The 27,065-nt window shown below is 31.2% G+C and overlaps 3 protein-coding genes across 4 annotated transcripts; 1 reads left to right on the plus strand and 2 right to left on the minus strand.

Moving 5' to 3' along the window:
• Positions 1–1,124: 1,124 nt before the first annotated feature.
• LOC107440449 (glomulin) lies at positions 1,125–7,353 on the minus strand. Of its 2 annotated transcripts, none has more exons than XM_043044876.2 (2): positions 7,230–7,353; positions 1,125–2,852 (listed from the first exon to the last, which is right to left on the minus strand). In XM_043044876.2, the coding sequence occupies exon 2, from the start codon at positions 2,838–2,840 to the stop codon at positions 1,158–1,160; it is 1,683 nt and encodes a 560-aa protein (XP_042900810.1). In that variant the 5' UTR covers positions 2,841–2,852; positions 7,230–7,353; the 3' UTR covers positions 1,125–1,157. The 2 variants fall into 2 exon arrangements, with proteins under 2 accessions (XP_042900810.1, XP_015908851.2); XM_016053365.3 differs by lacking the exon at positions 7,230–7,353 and adding an exon at positions 7,011–7,156.
• Positions 7,354–7,367: 14 nt separating this feature from the next.
• LOC107440450 (uncharacterized) lies at positions 7,368–17,404 on the plus strand. Its single transcript, XM_016053366.4, has 4 exons — positions 7,368–7,504; positions 12,769–12,864; positions 12,955–13,012; positions 15,365–17,404. Exons 1-4 carry the CDS (start codon positions 7,487–7,489, stop codon positions 16,576–16,578), a joined length of 1,386 nt encoding a protein of 461 aa, XP_015908852.2. The 5' UTR covers positions 7,368–7,486; the 3' UTR covers positions 16,579–17,404.
• Positions 17,405–23,465: 6,061 nt separating this feature from the next.
• LOC107440452 (probable ATP-dependent RNA helicase DDX43) lies at positions 23,466–26,229 on the minus strand. Its single transcript, XM_016053367.4, has one exon. The coding sequence runs from the start codon at positions 26,047–26,049 to the stop codon at positions 23,962–23,964; it is 2,088 nt and encodes a 695-aa protein (XP_015908853.1). The 5' UTR covers positions 26,050–26,229; the 3' UTR covers positions 23,466–23,961.
• Positions 26,230–27,065: the final 836 nt, after the last annotated feature.

Raw genomic sequence — 27,065 nt, forward strand, 5'->3', positions numbered from 1 at the left:
TGAAATATGGGGCAATTTTTTTTATATACATATGTTACAATTCACATCTTTATCAGTTGTTTTAAAATAATACAAGAATTTTATTAGCTTTTACATTTTAAAAAAATATATAATAATTCCCAAAAATAGCGAAATAGTATCGTCGGATACCATGTGGTGAAGGCGGAGCCAAGTGCAAACTGCTGGTGAACGAACTATACCAGCTCTCCTAGAAAGTGTAGGTGGTCAGAACACTATCTAACCTCTAGGCAGGGTTCCTGATTTTTTTAATTTTAAAAAAAAAAAATCATATTTTTTTGATTTTTATTTAAAAACACTGTAAGAAATTTAATTTATGATTAAAAATACTTTATAAATGTTTAGTCAAAATTAAATTAACATTAAAACTATATTATAACAATATTTTAGGAGCTCTAACTTACTAAAATAATTTTTCGTTATAATACATAGATCTGAATACATGGCAATCATTTTGGAACAAATGCATGATTGAAATTTAAAGACACAAAAACATTGTAAAAATACGGATTTATCGTTTCTNTAATAATGTTAAATAAACATGTACTGCTATTTATCTTGCCAGAATTGAGAATTTACCTTATAATGAAAAAGTTAAAATTTAGAAGGTTATACTTATTCAAAATTAAAAATCACTTATTGATTTCAGATTGTTTAATGTTATGTGATATTTACGAAAACTTTTTTTGTGTTAAAATTTTTTATACAAATATTATTTGTATATAACCTCAATGATGCAGTTCTCAGGGGTCTGTCTAGGTTTTTCAGAGAGGTACCTATATTGTGAAAATTTAGACATAATTTGTGAAAAATTAAAAGTTATATTTTAAAATCACCACAAAAATATGCTAAAAATGTGGATTTATCGTTACTTAAGGGATACAAAAATAAAATTTTAAGAAAAAGTATTATGTGAAACTACCGTTTTTCTTAAAATTGAATTTGTGAAACTACCGTTTTTCCTGAAGTTGAATTTGTGAAGGTACCGCTAAACGGTAGTAAATTCGGCCTGGACAGACCCCTGGATTTAAATCAATAATTTTTAAGAAAAAATCATTTGATTTAAATCAACAAACCCTGCCTCTATGTGGATAAAACACACAAGCTGACAATAAAAATGCATAAATTTATTTAAATTATTATTCAATTATCTCTCGTATTCTAGAAAGTAAACTTTCCAAAACATCAAAATTTAAGAGTGCTTTTTCATATATTTCTTTCCACGCAGCACTGGGCATGAGAGTATTGTTTACTGTTACAACAGTCTTTTGTTTTTTGCCCGCTTGCTTGGCAGTCTCCTTGTAATGGGCCCGGGATAAGTTAATAGCTTCCGCTAAAGGTTTCAAGTACGACTCTGAAAGAGCGTCTATGATGTCCCAAATGCCTGTGAAATTTTTACTTCTGTCATCCCTTAGTACAAGGTAGCGGAGAAAGTTTAATGTCGACATTATTCTGTCATTATTTTCAAGCAAATCTGTTTCTGCACCCTCTAGCAGAATAAAGACCTTCTTCATAAACAGCATTAAGTTCTTACCGAGAAAATAAGAAGTAGGATCATTCATATTCGTGTGCAGATAATTTTTATAGAGATCTATAGCTAGTCCAACACAACCGGAATGTTCCACAGTGCACACCACCTGTAATATTAAGTGATACCTGGCTTTCCAATCACATTTTTCGATGTAAGTTAAAAAGTTATTAATGGCTATCTGTCTACAGTGTTTCACTTGGCAGTGAACGGCAACATTTAGAAGTAGCTTAGACAATTCTGTGTATAAATTTATTTCAACACAACTATAGCTGATTTCAAAACTTTCAAGGCTATTTAAAAGTTCGCGAGTTAACAAAAGTCCTTTGAACAACACACAATTGTTTGTTTCATGTAACAATTGCTTCATATATTTTAAATTATTCATGAAGATGTACTTATGACTATATACAAAAGGCTGAGAGTCAATGGCAAGTTTTTCTACGAATATTAGATATGATAAATTAGAAAAAGCCAACAATGACACAGGTTCTTCGCAGTCTTCCTCAGCAGCAATTTTTTTTATAGGAAATGAAGATTGCTCATATTTATATAAATCAAAAACATTACGGCAGATTCTGCACAAGCTCTTCAGATAATTTTCACATAAAATATGTGTCGTACTTTTTGACTTTCTTTCGTCTTCCACATGTAAGTCTAGATACAAAAAGGGATGATGAAACAGTTTTAATATATATTTCCTTAGTATCTCTCGCTGGAATTCAATTCTATCAGCTGAAGATTTTGTTTTCTCGGAACTGACCTCATCTATGAAAAACTCAACAAAACTGTAGTAGTTGGACAAAACGTAATTCGAGTCCACCACTTCCGGTGTCGCATCCAACAGCATCTTCTCCTCCCCTTCAAGGTCGTAATCGTTCGGTGGGGGAAGCGATTCAATATGCGCATTTAAAGAACTCAAAACCCATTCGAGGGTCTTAACCCGCTTGCTAGGAACCTTCTTCAGTGTCTTCTTTAATGGTTCTAACAAGAGACAGAAAAACGAATGCTCTTTGAAGCTATCGGCTTCTTCCATGAGGGCCACAATAACTTCTCGTGGTTTACCATGATCTACAATGTGGAGCAGTATCTTCTTGCAGAGTACAAGATCAGACTCGTGTTCCAAAATGTTGTTGGTTTTAACGGTTAAACATATCTTGTTTATTAAGTTCCAAACTCTACTTTTAATGAGTTCTTCATTTTCTGGATTTTTCAAGAACTCAAGAATTGTCTCATACTTTTTCTCCAATAGTAAATTGTAGAGGTTGTCCTCGAAGCTCAACTTTGTTAACATTATTTATGGGCACTGAAAAAAAGATCTTGCATTTAATTACATGAAGTAGTAGGGATAAAAAGTCAAATTGAAGGTTATACAATAAACTCTAAAATAAGTTGCTTATAGCACACAATAAAACTAGTTCATACTAGAGTTGAGTTATGATTCGGTGATTCAAATCACTGAACTGATTTGATGATTCAAATCGATTGATTTGCAATAGTGATTGAAATCAGTTGATTTTATCGAAATAAATTTAAATTATAATGAATAATAAGTTTCTGAAATTTCAGATACTCTTGTTTCATAGTGATCCTATGGCAAATTTCTTGTAAAACCTTTTAGATTCTTGCACATTCATTATTTAAGATTTACTATTCAAAGAATTAGATAAATTTGCATATAAAAAACAAATAAAAAATATTATTGAATTTCCTTTGTAGTTTCTTAAAACTTAACACAGTTAAAAGTGTTTATATTATTTAGCAACATATATAATTATACAAAAAAATGAATATACTTATATATGTTAAGAATATACTTATGAAAGTTTATGTACTTGAAAGAAGTCTAATGTTTTAATAACTTCTCTCAATTGATTTTTGGTAAAGGGGGAAAAAAGTACTAGATAAGTGAACTGTTAAAAGACGCTAAGCTGAACAGTATTTTGAATTATTTTATTTGAATCACATGGTTTGAAATATATTCGTTAAATCATGTTTGAATCTTTGATTCAAATTACTCGATTCAATTAGCATCACTGTTTCGAATAGTGGTTTGAATCCCTTGATTTGATTTAGATGATGCGAATAAGTGATCTGAGTCATTGATCCAAATCACTTAATCAAATCAGTGATCTGAATTACTTAATTTGAATTATTGATCCGAATGGTTAGATTCGATTTATTGGTCCGAATGGTTAGATTCGAATTATTGATCCAAATAACTTGATTTGAATACTTTGATACGAATAGTGATTTCAATCACTTAATTCAAATCACTGATCTGAATAACGTGATTTGAATCACACTTAATTTAGCATATATATATATATTGTGCAAAGTGATTAAAATTCGAAATTCATGGATCGTAAAAGTTTAATAAAAATTGAGATTTTTAAAATCATGCAGACTTTCGTCGCAATAACAGTTGAAAAGGCGATCGGGAAACAAAATAGACGAACATCGAAATCTGTGCAAATTGAGAGCATTAGAAAGTCACGATTCAAATTTGCAATTCACAATTGTCAAAATTTTTATTTTTCAAGAAATAAAAATTCATTTTGTTCAGAAGCTCCCGCGGGTCGCAGGTTATCAACCCAATTTATGGTAAGAAAAAAACATCACTAGGAGTACAGAAAAGTCTCCCAATAGTCTCCTTTACCTGAAAAATAGTTGCTTTTTTAGCCTTTTCAGGCAAAATAAGTTGCCTCAGGTTGAAAATAATTGCAAATAGTCGCCTGTGGTAACCATGGAAATATTAGTCCTTTTAACTTGCGTTTGTTTTCATTTGATTAAGTGATTAAGAATACATAGGAAACAATACTTTTCAGTATAGCCACATGAAATACGTACATAAGTGCAAGCACAAGATTGTACTTCCTGTACACAAAACCCTTATAACTAACTACAGTGATACCTCGAGATACGAGTGTCCTAACATAGGAGTTATTTGAGATACAAGCTGTCGAGCGAGCGAAGTTTTGTTTTGAGATACGAGCGACATGTGAGATATGAAAAACGGCCATGCAAGCCCTTCACATCCTCGACAATGCTCCTGCTCACCCACCGAACCTTGAACATCCTCGAAGAGTTCATGTTTATAAAGGTTCTCTATCTAACACTCTCTATCAGCAGGTGATTTCTAATTTTAAAAAGCTGTACACTAAGCACTCTGGCGCTGCTTTGAGGTAACAAAGAACACCCTTCGAGAGTACTCGAAGGACCACTTTAACATCGTGATAAGCCTCAGAATTATTGATCAGGCCTGGCTGAGTGTTACAACGAGGACCTTGATCTCTGCATGGAAGAAGCTGTGGCCTGAGTGAGTCTGTAGCCGAAAATTGTGCGGTCTCCTGAGTTTGTAGCTTCGAGGGATTCGAACCCGAAGTGCCAGTGGAGGAGGAGATAGTGTCTCTGGGAAAATCCATGAATCTGGTGATGGGTGGGAGAGACGTGAACGAACACGCGGAAGAGCACTCTCACGAAGAGTTGCAGTCACAGCAGCATTCGGGGGTTCTGCAAGAAATTGGTTTCGAGGAAGAGCCAGAGGTGGAGAAGGTTATCTCTACAAGTGAGATAAAAGAGTTCTTGGGAATGTGGGAGAGAATTTCACAGTTCGTGGAAAATAAACATCCCGAAAAAGTTGCAACTGGTCTTACATCGGAGCTATTTAAAGTCACTTGCCTAACTCACTTCTGCAGCATTCTGAAAAGGAGGAAAAAACAAACCTCCTTGGACAGTTTTTTTTCCTCTTTTGAATGCGGCTAAAAAAGCAAAGACCAGTGAAGAGAAAAGTAGTGACTAAAATTAAGCATACAGTAGCATTTAAGTTGTGTGTAAGTTGCATTTAAATAACCAAAATACAAATATGTATGTACACTTCATAAAACCAGTTTTTTTTTTTTTTGCTTTACGTTCTCTTTTATTATGCTTTTATACAATATTTGTCATTTATAAATAAATTTTTTTTATTCAAAAACATGTAACAAAAACAATTGGGGGTAGCATTTTTGGGGCTGGAATGGATTAATGGCATTTCAATTAATTTCAATAAGAAAAATTGCTTTGAGATACGAGCAAATTGACATACCAGCAAGGATACAGAACGAATTAAACTCGTATCTCGAGGTATGACTGTACTTAACAATTTGTATTATCTATTCCAGTTTTATTTCAATTCAGCATAAAAAGTTATATCGAAAAATTTAACATGTTCAAATAGCTTTCATACAGCAATGCAAAAAATTTACAAAAGTACCCGTCACAAGATGCACTTTTTATACACAAAAAACTTTAAAATTTTCAATTATTCATTCCATTGACTTGTGTCTAGTCTCACTTGATTCAACCTTAAAAAATATACTGGAAACAATGGCTTGCTTGTTTACTTAGCAATGTCATTTGAGCAAATTAGTATATGCACAAATTTGCACCTTTCTAAATAAAACCCTTATACCATTTAAACTATTCATGCAGTAGTCTTAAGATTGGTTTATTTCAATTTAAGTGTAGTAAGTACATTAGAAACAATTTCTCAGGTAAAATGCAAAAAGTAAAATTAACACTATGAATTAACACTTGAGTGAGCAAAATTAATAATAGCAAAATATGTTTTAGGATGCTGCAAAAAAGTGATTCAGATATTACATTAAAGACGAAAATAACTTTGGAAAAAATTATACGGTGATTTAAAGCAACCATAAATAAATAGCTAAGTTCAAATAAGGGAGCTAATTCTAAACTAAAATCGATAATTCAAACACCACTATTTTGACTTTTAAAAAAAATCAACCACATCCACCAACAAAACCTTTTTTCACGAATTTACAGTACATCTTTTAGGATGGAATAGCCTGACAGGTATAGCTGAGAGGTTGTGAGTTTGACTGATCCACATGAGAGTGACTGGTGCATGCTATATATGCATGGGTCACAAAGTCCATCCATTAAAATTTTCAGGTTTAAAATCATTTGCATCCACGTAGTTGGCGTGACAGAGGACGATGTGGAAATATCCGCATATAACTAAGATAATATTTGCAAAACAAATCACAGCATGATCTAGTAGAGGTCAAATAATATTCACTGGGTACTTGGAACAGGTTCAGCAATAAATATACTCTATCGTGTTTCAGCTACTCGAATTAGCAAAATATTTAGGACAATCTAGATTTAATAATACAATTTATTATCTTCGTAAAAGTTAAAACACTATTATTTGTTGTCACGAGTAGCAGACTACCAATATCAACGAAAGTGAAAGAGGGGAGAAGCAATTAAAAGCTTTTAAATTAGGAATCCTATTTTTCGACCAAAACTTTTGATCGAAAATTTCCAGTACCCATTCCTTATGAATGTATCAATGGATACATTTTGCGTATTTTAAACGAGCTAGCTTAAGTAATGATAACAAGTAAAATCTGGAAAAAATATGCTGTAATAAATAATTTAAATTATTCAACATTACCTGTTTGAGATTTAATTTAGAGTTGAAAGAAATAGAAGCAAATTAACAAAAACTCTGACCAATCCAAAACCAAACAAACAAAAAGCTTTTCACTTCGTTTCAGTTTCTTTTGTTACAGCATCAAATTTATAATTAATTATATATTTAAAATTTAATTTTGAAAATTCATAAATTAAAAATAAATGTCCTTTGTAGAATAAAAGTAACTAAAAAAGCTACCTGATTTTTTTTCCTTCATTAACGACTACAAAATAAGTATTTCTCTCTCTTGCATCATTTGAGAAAAAAAATATGAATACAAATTTAAAATTGCTGGCAAAACGCATTTTACTATCATTTAAATTATTTTATTCACTATTACGAAAACTAACACCAATTTATTTATATGTACAAGTGTATGTGCTGAGCTGATGTGATGACCGTGTCAAAAATGTCGGCCCCTTTCGGCTAGAGCATGCCGCGTTAAGGATCTCGAAATGGACATAAATTCCTTCGTAAGTAAATATTTTAATCACAATTATCTATAAGATTGAACATTTGTGTTACTATAGTTTGGAATTAAATATCATTGAAATGTCAATGGTTGCAAGACTTGAGAAAAGTTTTAAAAATTGGTTGTAACATCTGAAAGTTCGATGATGTAGAAAATCATTTTTCATGTAGTCTGTGCCAATATTGGATTATTAATATTTTCTATTAGTAAAAAACATTGCAAAAATTACAATTCTTGAGCTTTATTGCAAGCTGGATGGAATTAAATCTTGTTTTCAGTAAAAGTAAACACTTTAAGCCTAATTTAGGATGTTAATGATTGTGATCACTGGAAAATATTTATTATCTTAACTTTCCTGTCACATATTACTTGTGAATTTATTTTCTGTAAAGTCAAAAGAATCTCTTTTTGATCTGCCTGTTTATAAACTTTTAACAACAATACTTAGCTGTATACTCCAAAATAAACTCGTCTTACATTTCTTGACCATATTTGAACATACCTAAATGCGTGACTTACCTTATTTTATTATATGTATTTTTGTTTCAATCTTATGTGTTTCTTATAGAAAAATGTAAAAAATAATTCTTAGACAAATTAATATTTGATTTCCTTGATCTGTTTGCAATATGTGTTTGAATTTTCAGTGAATTTTCTTGAATTCTTATACATAGGAGAGCAACTATACTCGTAGGTGTTCTGTTTTATAAAATTGTAACAATATTAAATTTTCATTACCGTATGTACGTTGAGAAGTTTCTTTAAAATTATTTTGCCCTATAAAAGAAAAAATAAACATTTTGGATTTACTAAATTTATTTGTCAGTTGTAGTAAATAAAGAAGTAGTACAAGAGTATGCATGAACCTTGTATTATGATGAGATTTAAAAAACATTAGTCCCTGGAGGATTGCTTAGTCAAAGAACCTGTGACTAAATTTATAACCTTTGTCTAACTAGATCATTATTTACTGGTCCAAAGGACTGATAATTGAATATTACTAGTCTAAGCCTATTATTTTCTGGTTTGTTTTCAAATTTCTTAAAGACTTTTTTAAAATAATAAACTGAATATATAAATTAAAATATAGGATCTGTGCAATGTTCGCAGTTATGATAGGCTGTTTTGTGAGAGAAACATGAACCAGAACTAAGATCACAAAACCAAAAAAGCACATCCTTATATCAAGGGTGATTGTAATCCTAGCAGGGGTACTTCAGAATTCCTGTTTTTTCGTTTCATTAGTCCAGGTCTAAAAACTAGAAGAAGGGCTTATGGTTTTTGTGCAATTATTGCATAATTCCGCATATCTCGAGACCCTTGTTTTACTTCAAAAACTTTAATTTTGAAGTGTTAGTTCATTCCTATTAACAAAACATTTACGTGCATTCTTATGCCTACTTGATTCTTTTTGTTTGGGAGGATTTTCGCCAATTTGAATGTTTGGAACTGCACCAGTATTTGCTAATATTGAGATTCTTATTCATGCGATTTTAATATTCCCTGTGGCAGAATTTTTTCAGGCTTTCTGTGACATTCCTCTCTAATACTAATATCTTTCTGTAAGATACTTATAAATAACAAATATACATGTTACTAATTTTAAGTAGCCAAAAGTGTTCACTTCAAAAAAAAAAAAATCAGATCAAATTAAATAATTTTTTAATTGAATATGTAATATTTTTTAAATTCTAATATTATGATCTAAATTCTTGCATTTTGTACGAAAATAACGCACTAATTATTCCTTTTTCACATCATTAAAAAACAAATTCGTAGCAGTAACTACCGAAAAAAGATCAATGGCGAAATTGCAAACCGATTCTTCAAAAAGGCGTTGCTAAATGCATGTTTTTATTTCATGATTCAGTTGTAGTAAATAATATCGTATTACAAATATTGGATTTTAAATCAGTAGTAATATCTGCATGAAAAAATAGGAAGAAAATAAAACCAAATTTTTGCTTTATTATTTGTTTTTCATTATTCTCAAAGGAGAATAGAAGAATCACAAACATTTTGTTTCCCACTCCGATGCACGAGAAAGGCATCTTTGGAATATAATTCTGAATAAAAGATAAAAACTTTTGAAAATTTCTGCAAAAAAAATAAGCAAAATTTTTTACTGTCTAAAGGAAAAATCTTTCTGCAAGTAACCTATGACTATGTCGCCACGAGGTAATATTAAATTATGATTCTTGTATTTACTTGATTTCAAAGCTATGTATTGCAATTAGTATTAATTTGATTTAAAAAATTTTACATCGCAATTCCTATTCACATTATTTTAAAATTCAATATCCTGATTTATATTTGCGTGGTTTAAATTCCTAACATCGCTATCCATATTTACGAGAGTTTGAAATCCAATGCCCCGTTTAGTATTCACAAATTTTTAAAATCCAGTAATGCAAATTGGTATTCTCGTGTTGGTAATATCTAACTGCATTTTTCGCATCTATACATGATTTATAAACTACACATTACGATTCCTATCCACCCGGTTTTAAAATTCAATATCATGATCCATGTAAAAGTTTTTTTTCTTAAATTTGTGACTCTGAAGGAGTAATATTCTGAATTAGTAAGTAATTTAATTGTAAATGTTAGATCAAAAAGTTATGTTAAATATAAGACATGTATGTGGTACATAAATTGATATAGATTTAATGGACATAAAACTTTCAAGGTTTTTCATTTTTTGGCACATGATTTTGTTGATCTTTTTCTTTTTAGTTGTTCTTGCCACAGTTTCCAAATTTTTTTAATTAACCTGATAATCCCTGTGGCAGAATTTTTCTCGCTATTTGCGACAAAACTCTGGAGCACTAATGTATTTCTGTAGGATACTGACTAACATATGTATCACTAATTTAAGATAACAAAAACGCTGTGATTACAAATATATATATATATAATAAAATATAATATACAGGTTATCCGCGCACTTGGAAAGTCATGAATTTCGGTATTGAACAAAATTTGTCATGAAATGTCATGATTTTAGGTCGCCAAAAAATCTAATTATTGAACTGGAATTTACCCCACCCCCAATTTCTTGGTGTTTCGAATATCTGAATTTTTAACAAACTCCCCACTCACAGTTAGTTATATTTTATTAAAATATAAAATGTTTTTATCATGTTCTTTAAAAATTGTGTTCTTTCAAAAAATGAAGGAAAAAAAACATCATTTCTAGAGCAAATTATCTTTTGAACTTCTGTGATTTCAGAATTTTTATTATTTACTTTTTTATTTTATCAATTTAAAATTCTAGCTGAAGCAAGTCAGTGATTGGCGAATTATTTTTATTCCGAAATGAGAACAGAAAAATCAGAAGTATTTCTTTCCTTTCCCTTGAACAAGAAAAGTATCTTTGAAATTTAATTCTGCGGAAAAAAGAAATAAAATTACTTTTGTATTTTTTCAGATATTTTATTGCTTCAAATCTTTCTTTACGATACTATTGGCATAATTGNTTTATAAATTTAATTTTTAAATGATTTTGATCACCACTATTCTTACAAAAATTAAGCTTATATATTAATATGCGTTACTATCATGGTTGTCAGCTAATGTTTCTTCAAACACAACGTATTTTTTTGCTTCCAATTGAAATTTTAATTCCATTTTACTACCACTGGGAAAAATCGTAATGGAAGGGATCAAAAGTTGGCAGGTATGCATTTTATTAAAATATAAAATGTTTTTATCATGTTCTTTAAAAATTGTGTTCTTTCAAAAAATGAAGGGAAAAAAACGTCATTTCTAGAGCAAATTATCTTTTGAACTTTTGTGATTTCGGAATTTTTATTATTTATTTTTTTATTTTATCAATTTAAACTTCTAGCTGAAGCAAGTCAGTGATTGGCGAATTATTTTTATTCCGAAATGAGAACAGAAAAATAAGAAATATTTCTTTCCTTTCCCTTGAACAAGAAAAGTATCTTTAAAGTTTAATTCTGCGGAAAAAAGAAAAAAATTACTTTTGTATTTTTTCAGATATTTTATTGCTTCAAATCTTTATTTTTTTTATTTTTTAAATTAAAAATCTTAATTTAAATAGAAAGATGCACGGTATAATAGTTTTGGTTACACCTATAATTTCAATTAATGGTACTAAGATGCTTTTTTAAATTTACTATTGTGTTTTTGTCGGAAAAAATGGTAACTTCGTAAAGTCATGAAAAATTCTTGGAATTAGTCATGGAAAGTCGTTGAAAATCTGAAATGTAGCAGCTACCCTGAATATTTTTTTTTAATTGAACATTTTATTCTATTATTATGGGTAATATTCTCGAATTTTGTTGGAGGGAGAACACTCTAATTATTCCCTTCACATTCTGTAAATAATCATCACAATAACTAAAATAATTATAAATCATGAAATTCATAGTAGTAATCGACGGAATCGTGCAAACCGGACTCCTCAAAAAGGGATTACTCAAATGCATGTTTTGTTTTGATATTTGGTAGTTATGCTAAATAATATCGGATAAAAATATCGGATTTAATAACTATGAAGAAATCAATAGCAGCTCGACTTCGGTGTTCTACTGAGAACTGTGTCCTTAGGATTAGTCCACTGCAGAACAAGAGTCTGATCTGAGAATTCGAATAAGAACGTTGAAATTTCTATTCTCCTTTGGTTCTAATCTCTCATATTTTTGCTTTTTCTTTATTATATAGTTAAAATTAAATAAAAAAATTCATATTTCTAAAATAGTAATGATTACTTATTTAATGACTTGGGTTGAGAAATCATTTTTGCTTTTTACAGACAATTTTTTCTCTTGCCCCCAATTTGCAATTTTTTTCTTCTGTAAGTTCGATCTCATTCATTTTCTATAAATCACTATCTATTATGTACCATACATGCCATCTAAAATATCTGCCTTCGCTTTCCACCAAATCTGTACATCAAAAATGCGTCTTCTCTCAACCATTAACGTAGCAGAAACTGTTTCTCACATAGTATAGTGTTTGTATTATTTCTCTCACCACTTTTCATGAAAAAGGGGTAAAAATATCACTGTCATATTCCTGCACAAGGCAATTGACACATGCCGCAAAATTTTTTATACCTTTCGCACTTACAAGTGTTTTTTATTTTTGTATTTAAAAATTATCATAAAAAGAAATTTTAACAATTAAACATTAATGAAATTAATGAACATGAAATTCAGAACACAAAGTTGGATTATATTTATTTGTAAATTGTGATTGACTACTTGCTTATATTCTAATTTCTATGTTTTTCCTTAGGATTTAGAATTTTATGATTTTGAAAATGCTAGCGAAGAGGAAATTCAAGAAATACATGCTATACTTAAAGGCCCTGGAAATAATGGCTCTGTGGAGGTATTAATTTCAAAGTTAAATGGCATGATTGTTTTTATTAAATCTTTTTGTATAACTTTGTTTTTTAATTACGATTTTTTTAATATTTAGCTTCCATGGGAAACTACTTTAAAAGAAAATTGTAATGAATCTCTTCCTGAAAAAGAAGGTAAGAATATATAAATTATTATTATTACTTTTTTTTGTCATATGCTTTTTTTAAAATTTATTATTCTTTATTGCCAACGCAAAAAAAGAAATGAGGACTTTCCTTGTCTCTGTGTAAGAAAATACAATCAAACCCCTGTTTAACGAACCCCTATATGCTGAATCTCGCTATTTAACGAATTTTATGAAGTAGATTTAAAGGAAGCAATGAATATCGGCTCTGACACCGATGAGTTTGAAATCCGCAGCAAGATGTTATTTTTCAAACTCATGAAGAGAAGAAATTAATTTTTTAAATTTAGAAATCACGGAAATAAGCAAACTTTTAAGATTTAATGTCAAATCAATCAGCGCGTAATCATTCGTTGTATTTTAAGTTCCTAAATAAAAACACAATAAAAAATTCTTTTAATTTGGTTTTTGTTTAAACATCGTAAATTTTCTTTAATTAAAATATTTAGTTCAAATTTATATTACTCTATAAAATGCATATATTTTTTACACTTTCATTCTGTAAGTTTCTTTTGGGTTAGAATTTATATTCCCCCTCCCAATATTCATGTATATATACATATATATATATTTGATAAATTAATTATTGTGAAAAATTTTTAAAAAATTTATCAGTTTTTTTAGGTTTAAATAAATACAAATAATTAAAAGATTTTAATTTTCTGCAAATTCTATTAAGTTTACTAATGAAAATATTTAGTGCTTAGAACACTAAGGTTTATATAAAAATTATCATATTTGCTGCTAACACGACTAAATATGCGTGTGACCCTTTGTTAATCTACCTTCTCAGTAAGTGGCCCTTCACCCAAAAAGATTGTGCATCCCTAATCTGTATGGATATTTTTTGGGAAATCACAAAGTGTGCACTGAATTACCAATCACTTATTTTACAAAGTATTAAAGACTTATTATTATTATTTCACTTGATTTGTGCTTTTTAAGAATTTACAGTATTCTTGAAGTTTTATGAAAAGAAAAAGAAGGAAACAATATCTTCTCAATCATATTATTTTTAAAAAGTACTGTTTGAGGTGTTCGCTTTTGTAATACTAGGAAATTCTGTCACATATAACTTCAAAAACTGGATTGAACCACCATTTACATTGGTGGATTGAAACACCATTTACATTTAATAAGTTACTTTTGACAATTGTCTTAATTCTTTTTTTTTCTCCATAAATTATTAAAATTTTTTCTTTCTCAATATTTAGGCAAGGAAAAGTTGTATTTACTAATACGTATATTTCTTTATTTTATTTTCAAATTAGGAGTACATTTTCTTACCGGCGTGTTTATACAGTTTCCTGCTTAGTAGTTTTTACAGTTTCCTGCTTAGTAGTTTTTACTCTTTTGAACCATAGTAGTTAAGGTGAATAATTTTGAATAAGGTGGGAAACTTGCATACAGATCAATTTAATTTTTCTTCAGTGAATCTTTTTATTGTAAAATTTAAAACTTGCTTCAGTTTTGAAATTTCACAGCAGTTAAAAATAAATTATGTATACTTTATTTCTGAGTAAATTACTGTAAGTACTAAGTAAGTAAGTACTAAGTAAATTACTGAAAAATTTATATCTTTTTGGTTAGATCTTGTATTGAAATAAATTCTGTTTAATGATTATTTAATATTTTTATAAAGAAGAACTAAATGATTTATTGTGGTTCCTGAATAAAATTCTAAATGGTCTATCTATTCAACAACAAATGATCAACTTCCCTACGCCCCACCCCCCTTTTTTTTTACTGAAATATGTTGAAAGCTCTGCAGGCAAAAAAAAAATTTTGAGAATTATTGTCAAATTTAATTCGGCTAAAAATAAGAAAGAGATAAAATAATGTATCTTTTTGCAGGTATTTAGCACATATAAGAATTTTTTTTCCCTTATCAATAACATTTTTAGAACAATATTGTGACTGTGGCCTTTTGAGGATTTGTGTGTGTGTGGTTTTTGAGTACTGTCTTCGTCCTCAAAAAATTTACTCTTGCGATACCCATGTATGCACACAAAAACCTTCCTCATTTATAAGTTTAAATTTGTGTTTCAAGAGCCTAGTAAAATAATACATTGAGCAGTTTCTGAAAAACTTAATATTTTGCTCAAATATTTTAATTAAAAGTTGATTATAATATTGATTCGTACCAGATTTTAAATGAAGTTGGTAATTATGTTAACATCTAATTTGGATGACAAGTAATTGATTACTGGTAATCATTTTTTTTAAAAATGTGCAATAAAAAAGCTGTATTTGTTTTTAGAAAAATTTATTAGTTTGATATTTTACTGATCATTTTTAGCCATTTTCTATTGCTGATATATATATATTTTTCTCTTTTTAGATACACTAGAGAAAATAGATGTAAAAAGTACCAAATGTCTGGGATCTGTTGTTGGCCCAGCTTTACATTTTGCAACCCCACAATCTCCTTTATCACCTCCAGTTGCACGTCTACCTCCACCAACAGTCGAAGCATTCATTGCACCCCCTACTAGTGTAAGTCCATATCCAAATCCTCCTTACATTGTGTCTAGGACGATACCTTATCTACGTGCCTATCATCATATGGGAATGCCATTCTTTGCATGTCCAATACCAGGAAGTGCTGGGGAAGCCAGCCCTTTACCTTCTCCTTATGGGCAGTTTGTACCAGTAGTTCCTGCAACTGTTGCGCAAGAGAAATATATGGGGCATATTGATTCTGAGTCAAATCAGAAGAGCAGCAGCAGCAAACCAACTGAAAAACAATATAATAATCGCCGTAGCAAAAAGAAATTGGACTATTCTACGTCATCTGAGACTGTTGCAGATGTTTACCGAGAAGTAACTCTAGATGGGACTTCTCCAACTGTTAGTAGTGATCGTCCACCTTTAGTGCCTTTACCTGTACCACCATCTACGTTTGGTGTCGCAGGTGGGACAATTCCTTTACATGGTTATCCCCCAGGTTTGCACACTCTTCCATACCCCCAGATGACTGGGCCGCAAGCTCCATCAGCCGCAATGTATTATGTTCCCGTATTTAACCACCCCTATAGCAGTTACTTGCCTTCTCCATCTGCTCCAATGGTGCTTCCGGTCAACCTTCAACCGGAGGACACCACCTCCCCAGTCAGTAGTTCTTGTGAAAATGCAGAACCCGCTTTGCTCGCCAAAACTAGTGAGATTGTCCCACACGTCCAGTCGAACTGTGAACAACAGAAACAGTCTTCCGAAGAGAAGGCTACAGACTCTGCTGCCAAAAATATGTCAGAGGGAGAGGACATTACGGACTGCAACTCCTCTTCTGACTATCCTAACAGTAAGAGCATAAGCTCGTCTCCTGACTATATTCCCGATCCGGGAATAGTTACAGATGACTTTTACGATAAATGTGCCGCTTCGACTTGCGAGGAAGACGTGAAACAGGCTGACTCTTCTCGATGTTGGGCCGACCTGTTCAAGAAGCCTCGCTCCGAAATCAACGGTATCGACCACCAGCAGAGGCACACGTTAGATAAAGATGAACTTTATACGAATGGAAAACATTATGCGTCTTCTAGTGATGTTCATTAATTTCATAAAACTAGCAATAAATTTGCTGCGTAATATATTTTGCATAAAAAGCATTTTTAAAGCGAGTCTGCCCTCGTGTTTTTTGAGTGATATATTGTTGTGATCTTGATTGAAAGATTGAGCTTTTGTGCATAAATATATTTAAATTATTAGATTAATAGAAAAGTATTGTTTGTGCTCTTTCTCTCATATCTGCCACATTTCGCTATTTTTTTGTGAAAAGTGGATTTCAGCTGTTTGAGGCCGTGAAAAAAATTATATATATATTATAACTGGACTGTGCTTTACTAACTTTACTATTGTAAGATTGCTGTGTTTTAATTTTTATCTTGTTCTTTACATATAAATTGTATATACATTTTTATATTAATAGTCATTAAATAAGGTCTTTAGTAAATGTGTTTGAATTTGTAGGCGTATTTTTAAAAATTAGATTTAAATTGATTGTTGTAATTATTCAGAAATGAACTAGTGATCTATTTGCCTGAATCATGCTGTTGTGACAGAAAAATTCATTGTAAAATGTTATGGCACTGACCATGCAAAGCAATTGTTAATTCTCAAAAATATTTGCAATTTTTCTTACATAAAATTTAACTGTTGATAAGTAGTCATGCAATAAAGGTTAATGTTATAAAATTGTGAAAGCTACTTGCAGAAATAAAATTTTTATAGTGTAGCTACTGAGATTTCCATTTGATTTTTTACCTTGTCTCATTTTATATAATAATTTTTTATTTGTTTTGTAGATATTTTTCAATTTTTTGTTGCATGACAAAGAAAAGATGAATAATAATAATAAAAAACTAAATGTTTATAACTTAAATTTGCTTTTCTTTCATTAAAACTTTCAGTTTGATGCATAACAAGCAGCTAGCTTGCAGATGATATGTACAATCCATTTTTTTCCTTAAAAAATAAGCTTTAGAGCTGTCTATATGTCGTTTCACCTCAAGTTGGCACTACAGGGAAAGGTAGGAAATGTAATACTACGCCTTTGAAAAGTAGTTATTCGCTATTTCTGAATTAATTACAGTTTAAGTGTCAATGCAAATATAAATAAATTTTGTACAATACGAAATCTGTATCTTGAAACAAGTTTTAGAAGTTTTTTCATGATTAAATATATTTAATTCATAAATACCTTCTCAGGAAAGCGAATATACAAGGGAGGTGTTTGGCGATGAATTAGTTTCCGAGGACGAGATATTGGTGAGTTGGCTATGTTTTTGCACTGGTCAGCCAGCTCTTTCGAGTCTCTATACCTTTTTTGCATTATTTCAGTTTCTTTCGCAGATTAATTGATTTTATCAGTTGTTATTTATTTATTTTTAGGTTGTTTTTTTTTTAAAAGTTTGTATTTTTTTGCATTAATTGTTAATTTTTGTTTATTTTTTTGCTAATTACTAAATGTTAGCTTGTTTTTTTTGCTAGTTTGTTTTTGTAGCCATTGATTCAGCTTTATATGAGATTTTTAAAGACTTGAGAATTTCTTTAGAGAAACAGGGCTGATTGTGCTCCGGAGATCGAAAGTCCAGACGTTTAAATAAATCATTCATCACAGGAGTTTTCGGAAATCAAATTTTCAAAGGTGGAACTTAAAAACACAGTTTATTTTATTTTTTTGTAAGGGAGTGCCAGAGAGATACTTTATAAGCTTATATTCATGATTAATATTCATTTTTTGTCAGTAAGCAGTTGTTATATTCATAAACTCAAAAAAGAAAGGCACATTTGTAAATTTTAATTACTTCTCCAGGTCATCATAGGTATGTGTAAATGGTATAGGTACGTGTAAAATTTTTATATATTAAGTAAACTAAGAACTATTGAGAAAAAGGAAGAAAAAATCCTTGTTTAAATTTTTTTCTAATTTTTCAATTTAAACTGTTTTTGTTTTTTTTTAACTCTGGAAATTTTCCGGAATTTTGACTTCGGCTCACAATCACCCCTGGAGAAAAGAAAAAGGCAATCTTCCTTTATAGAGAGATTTTTTAGCTAAGTTCTTTTGTTTCACGGAAGCAAATATACTTTAGAAAGAAAAATTACTTTTATAATAAAAAAAAACTTTACAGAAAAAAATGTTACTTTTTATAAAAACAAAGAACAGTAAATATTATAAAACATATGTATGATCTTTTTCATGATCAATGCTTTCTTGCCTATGTTGATTTTTCCTTCCCCTACAAAACGCCAATGTTGGATAAATTAAAACATGTAAATTTATAAAAAAAAAGGTTGCATACAAAAATAAGTATCTAAAGTAAAGTATTTATGAGCATATTTTTTTTACTTAGCTTTAATGAATAAAAAACTATCTTTTTTAATTATAATTTTATTTCGTTTAAAACTAATTTCATTTAGTTAAAAAAAAATCTGTCTTTTAAAACCCTTTATCTACGGCATTATATTATGAACTACTGAAAATTTTTTCATAAATATTTTTTTTTTTAGCTACCATATTGATAACTAAAGAATATACAAGAAAGAAAATCTCCCCGGTGCGAAATNAATGTTAAGTATCAATGTAATCATTTATATAATAATAGATTAGTACACAATTGTATGTCGGCACATTATTTATTACCTTAAACTGTCTGGAATTTATTATTAAAGGGTTGCGCTTGCGTAAAATTTACTATCGTGGAAATTCAGCTTTTTTGCCTTTTGGCTAATCTCATCCCTGCTTTAAAAAAATATTATAGTAAGAAATCAGCTTACAGTTAGTATCTCAAATCAATTATTATTAGAAATGCTTTAGAAAAGTCTTGCTCTTTTCTATATTTTGCTCAAAATTTTAGTAAGATTCTTGGGAGAGAAAAAATATTGGTGCTTTTTTTTCTTTAACGCCAATATTGCCACCTAATGCCCCCAACTATCTTAGAGCAACCCAGTTTCCATGACAATGGCTGCAATCCAGTCTACCTACCTTTCTCTCCAGTACCAACTTGAGGTGAAACGAAATATAGCTTGCAATTCCTAAATAAAAAAACTATTATAGTACTATTGCCAATGATCCCTATAACAAGTTTTCCGTATAAATGTTTTAAAACTTTAGCTGACTCTCTCGGTAGTGTTTTCACCCAATTTCTGATCTACTTCATTGTGTTGAAGGCAGGGTTCACAGAGGGGAAGGCCCAACCCAGTGGTTTTTTTTTTAGATTGGACACACTTGAAAAAACCCAAATTAATACCCACCAGGTCAGTTTTTTCACATTTTATCATTTCCAATCAATTCAAACCTAATTGTTCTTTGAAATTATTAACTTATTTTTTTATAAGTTTAACTTAGTAACTTTTTGTCAACAGAATTATGATGAACAAATGAGCTAAAATACTTGAAATAAATAAAGTACATGATTAAAAAAAATATTTTGCTAAATTATAATATATTATTTATCTACAAAACAAATTAAGTGTAATATGCATACTCATACTTATTGCATAATTTATTTGTATTGAAAACTCTTCAGTGATAGTTAAAGTACATCATCAACTGATCCAGATTACTTCGATCCAAAATTGAAAAATAATCAAATCTTATTGGTATAAAGGGGAAACTTACTATAATAGAAATATTTATGTTAATGAACATAATTAGGAAATATTACATATTAAGAGATCTATAAATATAGTTCGTTCACCAGGAGTTGGGCACTTGGCTCTACCTCCTCGGACGCAGAGTTCATTTCAGTGCGGGAGTAAGATAAGATACATCTTCGCTCTTGAAATTGAGACAACCATCAATGCGCACTAAACGCAAACAATGAATTCTTTTCCAGTCACTTACTTTACTTTATCATCTGCTACTATACCTTTTGTTACTCTAGCTAATCAAATACATTTGAAATTTGCTCTTTTTCCAGCAATTTTTTAAAAAAGTACAAACTATTCACTTAAAAGAGAGAAATATCAAATTTATAAAATAAAATGCACATAAAAATTGTGAAACAAATATTTTTGTCATATGTTTGCCAAATAGCAACCTTGTTTAGGATTGTTCACATCCTTCTCCCAAAAATAGCATCATTGGATACCACGAGATGAAGGTGGAGCCAAGTGCCAACTCCTGGTGAACTAACTATGTTTAAGATAAATAAAAAACTGACTAACAGCTATTAAAAAAAGTAAATAAAATTGTAAAGTTGAAGAAAAAAGTATCCTCTTAATTCTCAAAAGAAAGAACAAATAATATTTTCTTGAAAAAAAAAGCATCCGTAAAACGTTAAAAAATATAGTCTATCGGGAACACTTATAAAAATGCTGCACTATGTTAAAAACAGATTATGTACAAAAGTTCCATCTTTATTGCCGTTTTCTAATAAAAACGTCTATTAAAAATAAAAGTGTGTTAATAGGAAAAGCTAGAGAGCAACCCAAACAAAAATCATTCTTAATTTTTAAACAAAAAATTTGACGCTAAAAATCTCAAATTAACTTTTTTGCACTGCAGTAAAAAGTAACCGTAAAAGAATAATATCTATTGCAAACCTTCTTAAAAAAGTGCTGTCAGAATAAAAACACAAATAAAAGTTAATAAAAAAGGCAGAAGAGAAACATAAATATTTTTCTCAGTTCTGAAATATAACTTTGAGAATCACAGTTTTCTGTGTTACCGATAATCTGTCTTACTATACAGGTTAAAAAATAATTACAAAAGAAAGAAATCTATCAGAAATCTGTGCTGTAATTAAAACAGAAAGGCAGCTAAAACGGAAAAAAAAAAGTGTTTCTAATTCTTAAAGCAAAAAGCGTTGAATAAATGACAAAATTTGACTTCCTGTATAAAATTAAAAAACTCATGTTTAACTATACAGTAATTTATACTTTGTTGCAAGTTACGAAAAAACTATTATCCTCATGGAGAGAGCCTGTTTGCTAATTGATCCAAAGCTTTCAGTGTGAACGTATATCAACATCACCAACTCCGAAAGGATGTTGCAAAGCCTTCTTTCTGAAAACAAAACTTCTTCTGAGGAAAACAAAACTTTTTGAATAATCAACTAACAATTAATAAGAATTACTAAAAATCATAACAAATTTAAGTCTTTCTATTCGCATTTCAAGAAATGGACGAAAAAATAAAAATTGTTCTTTGTAAACTATTTTCTTCCACAGTGAATCAAATTAATAATTCCTTAACTCCCATTATATTTGTTAAGGGCATGTCAGCATAAGACACCATTTTTCGTGGTTCAATCAAATCCAATGCTCTAGGAACGTCATACAGTTGTTTCGTTTCAAGAAAGAATGCTCTTATTTATTCAAACATGTCACTAAATCTAGGATTTTAGTAAGACTTTGAAAGTATAGCCCTTTATTAAAAATAATTCTTTAATGTAATCATAAAAAAAAAGCATGCATTAAATTTCTGTCTGAAGTGTTCAATTTTTAATAGCATATTTGAATAATTTGATAACAAAACAAAAATATATGCAGCTGCGGATGATTACTTAAGTTCTACATTGCAGTGGTCTCTTTTTTTTAAAAAAAAACTTGAAATGGAGCATAGTTTCAAACCTTGCTTTTTCATTTGTCTTTCAGAACATAAATTAGCAGGTTTTAGAACTTAACAAATATGCCCAAAAACTACTTCGAATTAGGTATCATAAAAAATATGACTTTCAATTATTCTTTCATTAAATCTATTCAAATCCCTCCCCCCTCCAAAAAAAAAAAACTTTGCAGAAATAATATTTTGAAAAAAGTATAGTGACATGTTCGAAACAGGTACTCTGACAGGTCAGAGGTACAGGAACGAGATCCTTGCATCCTAAGTGAGACTTTTCTGCGGAGCAAATGAACAAAATTTCATCTTTATGGAAATAATGCCCACAACAATTGGAGTGGCCTGCACTGTCCCTGACCTTAATCCTATGGAACATGTATGAGATACGCTTGTACAGTAGCAGCATGAAGACCAGCTCCACCAACCATTGGTAAGCTCAAGAATGCCTTAGTGCAAGGGTATGTCCAGTCACGCTAGAGATTGATAAGGTCCCTGGTTAACAAAATGAAACAATGATGCGAGAGTTGTGCACCTGTCAGAGGCGATTATAAAACCAATTAGAATTTTTTTTCTCAAACTGACAAAATCAGGGGTAATTGTGAGCCCAACTAAAAAATCCTGAAAATTTCTTGAGTAAAATCCTAAATGACTCATTTCAAAAAATTAACGTCTTTATAAATTTAAATCATTGATAATTTCACAACATGAAATTCTAAATAAATTATTTGCAGCATAATTTAAATCAATAATTTCGTATAAATTTACTTTTTATCGCTAATCACATTTATTATTCTAACAGAAAAAATATTTACAAATGAAAGAAATGCCAAGTATAAATTCTAGGTCTAATATTTTTGAATAAAATATACAAGAATTTTTATACATAAACGTGATCGATGAAACTTCTGGACTGTGGATTTCCAAAAATTTCCCAATCGCTATTAGCGAAAAATCCGGACTTTTTCTAGAGCACAATCATCTCTGCATTATGTTGGTCAGCTGCATTGCAGGACGAGTGACCAATTTCTTTCTTTAGGAGCCATTTTTATTTTCCCATATATTGGACTTATATATCAGATTTTGATAAGGTATGGTTTTATTTGTTTTGATACTTTTTTACTGCAAAAAAAAAAATTGTTCATTTTTTTTTTAACAGTATAATATAGGAGACAACAACTAAATCTGAATATAAAGCATAATTTCTTTTTAAAGATGAACTTCTAAAGATTTATTGTATTTGGGTAGTATCAGATGGACCCAGTATTTAACGCTGAGTTATATTAAAAAACACCTATTTTTGGACAAATATTTAATTTATACAGCACCAAAATATATAAATTATATCAAAAGTTTCATTAAAAGGAATTTAATACATTAGTTTTTTTTCTAAAAAGAGCTTTATTTAACTACCATTTTCCCATATCACAATATATTATTATGAGCATTACTTGAATTATTTTTTGCAGAAATGAAATATAATCAGAGAATAGTTTTTTTTCTCTTTTGAACAATATTCAATGTTACAAAATTCATAAATTAGGCTGTGAAATTAATTTAAGCCTTATTACCTTTCAATGTCTGATTAAAATATCAAATTTAAATTTACTAAAAATTATATAACATAACAATTTTTTAAACAAAAATAAAAGCCTTTTGTAAACTTAACATGTTTTTATTAAAGTTCAAGAATTATAATGCGAATTTCCAGACATCTTCCTGCAACAACACAAATTTATTCTTTTCTATACAGAAATGATATTAAATAAATATTGATGTTTCACAAAATGAAAAAATGCAAAACTGGTTATGTTAAAACAGTTATATATCACAATTCATATAACTAATATGTAACAAAAACGAAGCAAAATCTGAACTCAAAAACGTCGTCTCCCACCTCCTCCACCTCTTGAACGCCTTCCTCCATAGGCCTCTTCCTCTGCCTGCTTCTTCATTTTCCAGGCTTTATAGCGCTTAGACATTTCGTACAATTCGTCGGGAACAAATTGATCGGCTTCCTCTAAAATTTTAACTAGAGCACCAGCGTGCATCCAGTCTTGCCTCGTAAATATGGAAATGGCATGACCAGTATTTCCTGCACGCCCAGTACGTCCTACACGATGAACATATTCTTCAATGTTTCTTGGAAAATACATATTGAACACATGGGTTATATCTTTAATATCTAACCCTCTTGATGCGACATCTGTAGCAATCAATATACGGACAGCGCCTGTTTTCAAATCGTCCAGAGCCTGTTCTCGATCACACTGCTCCCTATCACCATGGATAGATTGCAGGGAAACACCCCGTAACAATAGATCGCTAGACAAATCGTCAGCGATGCACTTGCGCTCAACGAACACTATGACCTTGTCACCAGATCCCATATTTCCTATGAACTCTTCAAGTATTTCCCGTCGATCTTCGTCTTCCGCAAAAACAATCTCCTGTGTAACAGAATGGACAGCGGCTAAATCCAATGCTCCAACATTAACCTTGAAAGGATTTGTCATGTAGCGAGCAGCCAAATGCTGAATCTCACTCGTCCAAGTAGCACTTGTCATCACCGTCTGCCGATCGGGTCGGATGTCGATCACAATTTTTCTAATCTGTGGCTCGAAACCCATGTCGAGCATACGATCGGCTTCGTCGAGGACTAAATAGGTCACACCTGTCACGTCTATAATTTTGTTCATTACCAAATCGTTTAGTCGTCCTGGGGTGGCAATCACAATGTCAACTCCCTTGGTTACCACGCCGATCTGATTTCTTCGACTCCCGCCGCCGTAAATGCAAACACACTTGATATCGTGGTAGGTATATTTCTTTGCCTCAGATTCAATTTGTTGAGCAAGTTCGCGCGTCGGAGCTAATATGAGACAGGTCGGTCCGACACGTTGAGATCTGGGAGTCACCTGACCCACAATGTGTATCAGAGCTGGAAATAAAAAGGCAATCGTTTTACCAGTTCCAGTTTGCGCTATTCCTATCATGTCGTATCCATTAAGCAGTATTGGCCAAGCTTGACTTTGAATAGGTGATGGAGTTTTAAAATTCTGTTTTTGCAGTTCCTCCAAAAGTTCTGGATAAGGATGAAAAGCATGTTTGAATGTAGTGACAGGATTAGGTGTAGGCCTATCATCATCTTCGTTAACTTTATTTACAGATATATTATTATTCATCATTCTAAACTCGTGAACAGCCTTTTTGGACATAGCAGTAACACTAGGATCTTCCGAGTAAAACATTTTTATAATGGGAGGGAGTGAAGCAAGCTTTCTTTTTCTTGCTTCTTCACACTCTTGGCCAATTTTATCCCAATCGATAAATGTTGTTGTGCCATTCGGAGCAGAGTCAGCGTATGAAGAGTCGCTGTACGCTGATCTTTCACCAGAACGAGCAGATGAGTCAGTGGAGAATCTTTGGAAATCGGTAGTCAAGTCCTCTATGAGTTTTTTGGCTGCATCGCGAGATTCTTGGGAACCAGTTATACGTACTGTAGTTCCGTCCATGCTGTTGCCGTCATCGCGCAAGACTTTTATGCGCGCCCCACTTTCAGTTTGAAGCTCTTGTATTTTTGAACCTCCTCGCCCAATCACTTTTCCTACTTTATTAGAATCTATTACCATTTCAGTACAATCTTGCTCTTCCCTCGTATTGTCCCTTTGAAAATTACGAGGACCCCTGTTAGAAAATTGGGGCCGGTCATTATAGCTAGGTCTTCCTTGGGGAACATATGTAGAATTATTTACATATCGTTGGTTGGAATTTTCCGAATCCCAAGTGTTGTTACTCTGATCCCAAGAAGTGTTACTCTGATTCCAAGAAGTGTTACTCTGATTCCAAGTAGTGTTACTCTGATTATCATCCCATCGTTTAGCAGGTGGAGTGTATTTTGGAACATTGTATTCAGTAGTTGGAGCCGAAGGATCATAAAGTTCATCATCCCAACACTCTTCCATTTTTATTAAAATATTAAGCCAAGCTTTTTAACAATAATATTTGAATTTAACAGTAGCTTCTTGCCGGATATTAAGAAAACTGACGTACCAAAGCTATTGTAACTTATTGTTAAGACTTAATGCTTAATTTGCAAAATTAGCTTACAGCTTACTGTAAGCTACTTAATAGAAAAATGAGTTGAGTTGTTTCTTTTCAAAAAGAGAGGTAGTTACTTTATTTGAGACGCACTAGAGCTGTGAGCCCGACAATCTGTGAGCACTTTACGGTAGAACAGTTTAACGAGAACAGATATCGTGAACCCTTGGGCCCTACCACTGCAGGACTCAAACTTAAGGAAAAAGTAGTGAAAATGGATAGGCAACAGTGCACCACACCACTCATTCCTTTAATCAAACTGCCCCATGCACTATTAAATGCTCCAGGTTTCTAAACGGCCATGCCTTTGTTTGTTTACTTACCATTGTTGTTGTTGTTGTTAATTTACGTCGCGCTAGAGCTGCATAATGGGCTATTGGCGACGGTCTGGGAAACATCCCGGAGGATGATCCGAAGACATGCCATTACAATTTTGATCCTCTGCGGAGGGGATGGCACCCCCGCTTCGGTAGCCCGATGACCTGCGCGCGAAGTCGAGCACTTTACGGTAGCACAGTTTAACGAGGACCAATACCGCACACCCTCGGTCCCTACGCAGACTGATCCAAGTGGTCACCCACCCGCACACTGACCGCAGCCAGTGATGCTTGACTTCGGTGAACTGATGGGAACCGTGTCCTAACGATCAGTCTACTGCGGGACTTACCATTGTCAAGATCGTTGACATGATCAATTTTTTTAAATTCTTTTTATAACCGTCATTGTAGAGTCGAACCAATTTTTTGGATTTACGACAACTATTGTTCAACTCCGTCGCCTTGTAATTTAGAACCCAATCCAGAAGACAAGGAAATATTGAATGAAACCCATTAAAAAAGCTATGATTCACATGCGAAAAAAAGAATTGCATGTAGGGAGA

Source organism: Parasteatoda tepidariorum, chromosome 1 (assembly GCF_043381705.1).
Source record: "Parasteatoda tepidariorum isolate YZ-2023 chromosome 1, CAS_Ptep_4.0, whole genome shotgun sequence".
NCBI classification, from domain to species: domain Eukaryota; kingdom Metazoa; phylum Arthropoda; class Arachnida; order Araneae; family Theridiidae; genus Parasteatoda; species Parasteatoda tepidariorum.

Bases quoted from the DNA above. Each gene is read 5' to 3' on its own strand.
- LOC107440449 (XM_043044876.2), bottom strand. From the start codon at position 2,840: ATGTTAACAAAGTTGAGCTTCGAGGACAACCTCTACAATTTACTATTG.
- LOC107440450 (XM_016053366.4), top strand. The intron at 12,865-12,954 runs GTATTAATTTCA...TTTAATATTTAG, and splicing joins GAAATAATGGCTCTGTGGAG to CTTCCATGGGAAACTACTTT. The intron at 13,013-15,364 runs GTAAGAATATAT...TTCTCTTTTTAG, and splicing joins ATCTCTTCCTGAAAAAGAAG to ATACACTAGAGAAAATAGAT.
- LOC107440452 (XM_016053367.4), bottom strand. From the start codon at position 26,049: ATGGAAGAGTGTTGGGATGATGAACTTTATGATCCTTCGGCTCCAACT.